Source organism: Neomonachus schauinslandi, chromosome 1 (assembly GCF_002201575.2).
Source record: "Neomonachus schauinslandi chromosome 1, ASM220157v2, whole genome shotgun sequence".
Classification (NCBI taxonomy): domain Eukaryota; kingdom Metazoa; phylum Chordata; class Mammalia; order Carnivora; family Phocidae; genus Neomonachus; species Neomonachus schauinslandi.
In genome coordinates, this window is record NC_058403.1 from 107,188,508 (window position 1) to 107,197,282 (window position 8,775).

The window sequence follows — 8,775 nt, forward strand, 5'->3', positions numbered from 1 at the left end:
TGTATATACTTAAGAGTGAAATTGCTGGATCATAAGATAGGTACAGTGTAAGCTTTAGCAGATGCTCACCTTGAGCTAATATAACCAGAAAGGAATTTATTAAGGGATATCCGATAGTTCACGGATTCAATGGACAGCTTCTAAGTCTGAATGTTTAGGAGTCTTCCAGGGCCACACTGTAGAGTTGGCCTGCGAAGGGCGTTGCTGACCCAGAATTATGTTGCCTCTGAGGCAATTGGAAGCTTCCTTCATTGCCACCAACCTTAGAAGCCCCCAGCTAGGTTGAAAAGGAGGATCACTTTGCTGCACTGTGTGGTAGAGGGGACCTGAGTGGATAACTTCTTAAAAAAAAAAGACTTTCAGCAAATCTTCCCTTTTTAGCCTCACCTCACATCTCATGCCTCTGAAGTACCTGGTATTTCATATTCCTGAGATTTTCTGTGATGAAACAATATGGTGCCTCTCATTTTGACCACTACAAGCTTATGCTTCAGTTTTCTCAAGATTTCTGTCAGTTACCATCCACCCATCTGCTTACTAGCTTTCAAATTTTTCTAAAACCTCCGATCTCTTTATCCTCTACTTAGCTCTACTCTTGTAGGTTATTGCCTTCTTTTAATTTCTTTATTGTCATTTGGAGGGGATTTAGGATGGGAATTTCCTGTGTATAGTTCACTATTTTTAGGCAGAAATCTTCTGAATTCCTCAACAGCTGCTCCAAACTTTTTCTATTTTTTCCAATCTCTGCCTCATCTTCCCCCTACCCCAAGTCTAACAGATGCTCTCAACTTCTACTATCTCAGTTTACCTCTTCTTTGTGTCAAAACTTCTCTGCATTGTTATAAATTTTACAGATATTTGGAAATTAGGAGGAATAATTTATCCTTTCCAATGCTAATTCTTTTGTTTGTACCCATTTCTTCCTTGGGCTCTTGTTCAGTCCCACACATGCATCTTGTAATATACATTTTTGGAAATGGGGGTACAACTAAATCCATGCTATATGGTATAATCTCTTTGAAAGTTGTTTCTAGAATTGTCCTTTGGCAGAATATCTTCTGTTTCCTTCAGATTCTTTGAAGTCATAACTGGCTTTCAGCCACATTTTCTTCCAGCTACAATTCATGTAATTGGTGCTCAGTCCCCTTAGGCTGCAAAGAACTTTATGAAACCCTTCTTATAAGTCAGTGGCCTGCTCCATTGCTGTCTTGTCTGCCACTCATCACTTTCTGTTAACTTGACCATTTCCTTCATGGCATCTGGAACTGTTGCAGAACTTTTATGTTCACATCCAGCATGCTTTTCTTTGTTTTGTTGTGGTGGATCTAGCCTCAGCACACTTTTGTCAGATATTATCAGTTAAAACTGGGGGCTAGACATTTTGATAACCTCTGTAATAGAATATATATGTCAGAGAGGGAGGTTGTAGTAACCATAACTCAGAATGCTGTGCTAGCTGAGAAAACTTTGTTTATTTTTTTTTAAATTTTGATTCCAGTATAGTTATAGTTTTAGTTATAATTATAGTTTTTTAAAAAAAATTTTGATTCCAGTATAGTTAACATACAGTGTTATATTAGGTGTACAATATAGTGATCCAACAATTCCATACATCACCCAGTGCTCATCAGGACAAGTGCCTTCCTTAATCCCCTTTACCTATTTCACTAATCCCCCTACTCACCTCCCCTCCGGTAACCATCAGTTTGTTCTCTCTAGTTAAGAGTCTGCTTTTTGGTTTCCCTCTCACTTTGTTTTTCTTTGCTCATTTGTTTTATTTCTTAAATGCTACCTATGAGTGAAATCATATGGTATTTGTCTTTCTCTGACTGATTTATTTTGCTTAGCATTTTACTCTCAACAAAATTAAAAGACAACCTACTGAATGGGAGAAGATATTTGTAAATGATGTATCCTATAAAGGGTTAGTATCCAAAATATATAAAGAACTGATATGACTCAACAACCAAAAAACAAATAATCCAATTAAAAACAGGCAGAAGATGGGGCACCTGGGTGGCTCAGTTGGTTAAACGACTGCCTTCGGCTCAGGTCATGATCCTGGAGTCCCTGGATCGAGTCCCGCATCGGGCTCCCTGCTCGGCAGGGAGCCTGCTTCTCCCTCTGACCCTCCCCCCTCTCATGTGCTCTCTCTCTCTCATTCTCTCTGTCTCAAATAAATAAATAAAATCTTTAAAAATAAATAAAAACAGGCAGAAGAAATGAACAGACATCTCTCCAAAGAAGACATACATATGGCTGATAGACACATAAAAAGATGCTCGACATCACTCATCATCAAGGAAATGCTAATTGAAACCACAATGAGATATCACCTCACACCTGTCAGAATGGCTAAAATAAAAAATGTTGGTGAGGATACAGAGAAAAAGGAACCCTCTTGCAATGTTGGTGGGAGACAACTTGAGTTTTGAAGCACTAAAACTCACTGGCTAAGAATCCACAATAGCTCTTAGAGCTGGAAAGATCTGAGTTTACTTCAGTTCTGTAATTAATTGTGTGTGTGTGTGTGTGTGTGTTATAAGTATACATGCATATTCTGTAATTTTTAAGTAAATTATTTCAGAGACACATCACAGTATAACCTTGAACCCTTTGGAATAAAGTATTCAGGAATTATCTTTCATCTTTTTCACTACACTGGCTACTTTCTTTTTGCCCTCAAAAATGGTTAGATTCTCTTTATATATAAACAAATTTCTCATCTGCTTTGATTCTTATCTTTCCCTTTTTTAAAATTCAAACATCTTAAAATAGAAGTTTGTTTTCAATTTGTATACCCCTTGCTTCTCCATTCCCTGGAATCTACTTTTCATCTCTTAGCACTTCACTTAAACCACCCTCACTAATGAACTGATGGCCCCCTAATCCTGGAATCCAATGCCATCTTTATAGTGTTGATTTCCTTTACCTTCCAGGAAACTTTGTCCTTTTATCTTTCCTCTCCTGCACAAAAATCTCTCTTCCCCCATCATCATTATACTTCTGTATCCTAGTTTCCCCCTTTTTCTAAATCTTTAACAGTTTTATCTTTGTTTTTCTTCCCCCTTAAATATGTGTTTCTTAAATCCTCTACCTCCTCTTATATCCATTTCTTCCGTGTCCTCGCCCCCTAGTCTCTCTTCATATATTTAGTCATGCTCCACTCTTTTGTCTTCAGCTATTACTACTGTGTGAACATCAGCATCAGTTCTGACCCCTCTTGGAATCTGCATTTTTTCATGTCCAGCTGCCAGGTGAATTTTCCCACACAAATGTCATGCCTTATCTATGTCTGAAACAAATCTCCTTTTGACCCTGAAAATGTGTCTCTTTTGACCTCTTTATTTGAGCACCCCATTCTCAGAAATTCTAACTTATCCCTGTCTCCTCTTTCTGGCTTTTTTTTTTTTTTTCATTTACAAAAGGTAGGCTATATTTATTTAGAGACACAAGCAGTTGACTGACTCGGTGTGACTCAAACCACAAGAAAACCATTCTACTTCACTCCATTCTGAGTCCTAGGGTGGCCCAGACTGGCAGGAGTGCTGCGTGGGGCCCATTCACAGGTTTACAAGTTTCTCATTGAGGGCAATCTGTGACTGCGTGAGATTGGCCAGGTAGGTCACCATCAGCAGGTCATTGATGTTGCTGTTGAGCATAGTCTCAAAGTCATCGGGAACTATCTTGGGTACTTGGTTAACCAGACTCATCAAGAAGCGGCCCACAGTATTGTCAGCTGACACCTTTCCAGACAGCACATCCTCTGCATACTGCAACACTGTGCTTAGGGCATCCTGGATGTGAGCTGATGCCCCTCCTTCTTGCTGCAAGTCGCTTGAGAGCCCAATCACCCGGTTGGGGCTAAAACAGGTCTTCATGATCAGGTCAACTCCAATGCGTTCGGTGTCATAATATGCATATTTCACTGTCAGAGGTGTGAACATCACCCCCATGGTGGTCAGTGGTCAAGGCGCCATGGATTTTACTTTTTCAATGCCGCTTGCCATCATTTTTTCCACCCCCACTGAAACCTCATATTCACCCTCATTGGCTTTACTTTAACAAATGGATATGTTTCTTTCTTTCTTTCTTTCTTTTTTTTAAAGATTTTATTTATTTATTTGACAAAGAGCGATACAGCGAGAGAGGGAACACAAGCAGGGGGAGTGGGAGAGGGAGAAGCAGGCTTCTCGCGGAGTAGGGAGCCCAATGCGCCGGGCTCGATCCCAGGACCCTGGGATCATGACCTGAGCTGAAGGCAGACGCTTAACGACTGAGCCACCCAGGCGCCCCCAAATGGATATGTTTCTTAGCTGGTCTTCTTACCTCCTACAATAGACGAGTTCTAGATAGCTCAGTCAGCTTCACTGCATTAAAACACAGATATGAAGTTAACTTTGCCTTGCTTAAGACTCCTATGTCTCAGTTAACATTACTTTAGCAATAGCAACCTTGATACAACTTCCATAAATAATGATGTTTGTCTCAAATAATCAGGTTAGGAGATAGAGTAATTTAAAGGCTGATTAATTTGGTTGTTCAGTGATGGACTCAAGAACCTATTTCCTTTTCATCTTTCACTCTAATGTCCTCAAGTTGGGGTCCCTACTGGTCACAGAATAGGTGGCTATCCCAGTCCAGTCATATTGTATAAATACAACAACATCTAGCAGAGGAACTAAACACTCCTTTGCATTTGTCTTTTTTTTTTTTTTTTAAATGTGATGGAACTTTCAAAGATTCACCCCTGGTGTAGTTCTCACATTTTGCTGGCTAGAATGGCATCACATATGTCTGCCTAAATAGTTAATTGGCGAGGGCCATGAAATTACAACAATTGCCTTATCCCCAGATTCCTATGAGATGCCTCACTGTACAAACTTAGATTTTTGTTGAAAAGGAAGAACAGTGTGGTGGGTGTTGGATAGGAAACTACCAGGTTTGAGCTGCCACCTCCATGTTATTCCTTTTCTTCGCCTGCTTCTCCTCGCTCTTGTCCTTTTCTCCACCATCTCCATTATTTTCTTTTTTTATTCTATTCTTAATAGTGCACATGTGGTCAAGTCCAGGTTTGATGAAATTTCTGATCTATGAAGAGTTCTAGGGAGACAAAGAATTCTTTTTCTATGATTCTATAACATATTTTGGTATTATGTATTAGCCAGTGCTACACCTTGTTGTCATCTATAATCTGCAAAGCTTTACTCTATTTACTGTTGGAGTATGACTCTCGTAAGGAGTATGACAAGGCTCTTTTTCTCCAAGAGTTTAAGATTGAAGTGGGGATATATGATCTTGACAGGTGAATGTATGAATTGTCAGTACACTTAGATGTCTACTTAATGGTGATATTCAATAGGAAAACATTGGCATATGAAATCTAAATGGACTGTAGCAACTTCTCCCCTTTTGTAGTGGCATTAAGTGATGGCAAAATTTGTATCAGTGAGATAATACATCTATGTCTCTAAATCTCTTAGGGATAAATGGACAGAAATTTTAAGGAATCTTCCAGAGAAAAAGAAATATTAATAGAGTTTTGAGGGAAAGAAAAGGAGTCAAGCCACGTGGCAGGATTTTGAGCTGTGGAGAGAAAATGGGAATGTGAGATTCCCAGTGGCAGGAAGGCTAAAGGTGTTTTGAAACCAAGGAAATAGAACATTCACTGTTAAGTTGTTTGTGTTGCTGTAATTTAAACACCCTCCACCTCTTCAATCTGAGGTACAGTCTTTTTATGTACGTGTTTTAGAGGAAAGCCAAGGAGTCCCATGTGAGGGTGGATATGGAGCAAAAACTACAGGTGAGGATGGAGAGACAAGAATGCATTGAAAGTTTCAGCAAAACCCACAAGTTTTGAGGGTCAAGACATGGCATTGGAACTCCAAACCAGAACTATGCAGAAAAAAATACTGTCTTGGGACCATACTGTTCTTTCTGCAAGATGTGGGATACAGAGTTCTGGCAATTTTTATTTATATCTCAAAGGGTGGAGCGACCTCAGCTGCCATCTGGGATTATACGTATAAGCACCCAATTAATTGGGAAAAATTGGGACCAAGTTAGGACCTGCCTAAAGTAAAGTATTCTATAAATGCCATTTCCTTCCTCTTACTTTAACCACTAAAGGGAATATATTGAAATTAAAAATAAACAAAAGGTACTAGTTTCAGAATTAGGCTGAACTACCTTGGAGTCTTAGCTCTATCTGTTACTCAGTGTGTGGCCTTTGGTAAATTTCCTAACCATTCGGGACTTTATTTTTCTTACCAGTTAACTGATCATAATAATATCTGCCTTGCAAGATTAGGCAGAGCATAGCATTTGGCAGATAGTAAGTGTTTAATTAATTATGGCTGTTGTCATGTCACTGTTATTTCTACTAATAAAACAATTATCATGCACTTCATACATGGCGGGCACTGCTCCTAGCACTCTATTTGATTTCTCTCATTTAATACTTACAATGACCCCATAAAGCAAGTGAAATTGTCTCTACTTTACATATGAGGAAGTGGAGACAAGCTGGTTGGCAACCTTCCCAAGGTCATATAAACTAGATAGAGCCTGTTCTCCTCGCTCGTAAGCTATGGAAGACAGTGAGGGGTCTACAGCTCATCAGGGTGGACTTCCCTGATGAGGTGGGCTTCAGCTTGGCATGGAAGAATCCGGAAGGTTTGCTAAGTCATGCTTCATTCCTAAACAAACATGGTGAAGCAGGAATACCCGTGGTATGTCAGAGTGAGAAGGGAAGACAAAAGAATAGGTGGAACTGCAGAGGTGAGTGTAAAGAGGTAGCGGGAGTGAGGTAGGAGAGAGAGCTGGGACTTCCAGCAAGAGATTTGAAGGTGCTGTGGAAATGAGGTTGAAGAAAAGTACATTGTTTTGAACTTCTAGATTATTAACAGGCTCTGAGTATGTTTTGTGAACCAACTGACTTAAGTTAGCTGAAAAATGTTACATCTTCGACGACATGAAGCCAGATCTTAGTGGCTGGGTGATTCAGTCCTTAGGATGTGCAAACTGGACTTCATCAGAGAGATCACATGGGCAATTAGCTGGAACCAATCTCGAGCAAAGGCCAATGAATGCAAGTTTATCCTACCGACCCCTTAACAAGATCAGTTAAGTTCACATAATAACGGCAAGAAAACACAAGGAGGGGAGGGAGTAGGGAGGGGGAAGGGAGCCACTCATATTTTGGTCCTCTAGCATTTGCCTATGTACCCTTGACCAGCATTCTTTCTGCTCATGGCTGTTGTACTCTTCTGGACTGCACTGGAGCATCAGACCAAATTAATAATACTTTTGCCATGCTTTTTTGGTTGTATTCTTGGAAACATTAAGCATCAAGTTACATAGCACCTTTTGCTATTATTATTGAGGATGTAGAAGTTACGCATTTGAGCAAAATGTCATGGGCTAGTATGTGTCATTATTCCCATTTCCAGATGAGATTATGGGACACATCAAGGCGAGGGTTTTGACTTTGTGCCATTGTGATTGGAGCTGAAATGTCCTGAAATGGAACACTGTGCTTTTATGTTGCATTGTAGTTACCTGTTTATCTGACCATTTCTCCTATTTGTGTGCTACGGTCACAGAGCTCAGCATACTTGTGACTGACACAAAGAAGGGGCCCAGTAAATCCTTACTGAATGAGTGAAGACAATTATATTGAAAAGTAGCTGCATAAAAAGTGAATGGAAAGTGTTACAGGATGAAATGTTCAGCAATACTCCTGACATGACCCAACGGTTGTCTATATAAATTCATACCATTGGTCTATTAGGAGTATTTTCTTTCAGTTCTCTCCTCTCTCTCTTTTTTTTTTTTTAAGATTTTATTTATTTATTTGACAGAGAGAGAGAGATAGTGAGAGCAGGAACACAAGCAGGGGGAGTGGGAGAGGGAGAAGCAGGCTTCCTGCCAAGCAGGGAGCCCGATGCAGGGCTCGATCCCAGGACCCTGGGATCATGACCTGAGCTGAAGGCAGACGCTTAACGACTGAGCCACCCAGATGCCCCGGTTCTCTCCTCTCTTGAGTTCACTTACATACTTGACATTTCTTTCCATCAAATCTATGCCCTGGCTTTTACCACATCATTACACCAGCAAACGTTTGTAAACTTGGTATTGTGAACAGTTATAAAATGTAGCACTAATACCGTGGGGATAGAAGCTGACTTTTCAGAATATGTCCTATTTGTGAATCAGATTAATTATTTAACAAACTGTAAAAATAGCTACTATAATCATTAAAGCCTGATCTCTCTTCTTCCTTAAAAGAACTGTCTGAAAGAAGACTTCTAAGCACTCAGATATGTCCTACACTTGTAGCTGGAGGAGACCTTAGGGATAATTTAGTCTTATGATGACAAAGCTTATTTTTTCTCCTTAGTGTTAAATTCTACTCTGAATTAAAATTAGGAAGCTAATGCTAAGCCATTATTTCATGAAAAAATAAGAGCCTACAAGGTTATAGAATGCATCAATAGTGCTAGAGGATTAAGTGCCACATAGAGATTTTCCTTTCTCAAAAATTGCAGCTCTCTCTCAAACTGGTAGAGATGGCATACTTAAGTAGAAATTATTTTTCACGCAAATGTGTCTAACATAAAACTTTTAAACACTGAAATCTTCTTTGAAGTGATGATAGATGACATAATAGATTTGCAAATGTTTATTTTCTTTTTACTCTCTTCCCCAAGTCATCTGATATATATGGCCATACTGTCTAAAGAGAAAGCCGCAGACTCTAGTGGATGTGCAAGC

The 8,775-nt window shown here is 39.6% G+C and overlaps 1 protein-coding gene across 1 annotated transcript; it reads right to left on the reverse strand.

Moving 5' to 3' along the window:
* Positions 1 to 3,409: 3,409 nt before the first annotated feature.
* Positions 3,410 to 3,956, reverse strand: LOC110576763 (eukaryotic translation initiation factor 3 subunit F-like). Its single transcript, XM_044915136.1, has one exon. It carries the CDS (start codon positions 3,954 to 3,956, stop codon positions 3,564 to 3,566), a length of 393 nt encoding a protein of 130 aa, XP_044771071.1. The 3' UTR covers positions 3,410 to 3,563.
* Between the last annotated feature and the right edge of the window lie 4,819 nt (positions 3,957 to 8,775).

Excerpts from the sequence above, each read along its gene's own strand:
- LOC110576763 (XM_044915136.1), bottom strand. The coding sequence starts at position 3,956 with ATGGGGGTGATGTTCACACCTCTGACAGTGAAATATGCATATTATGAC.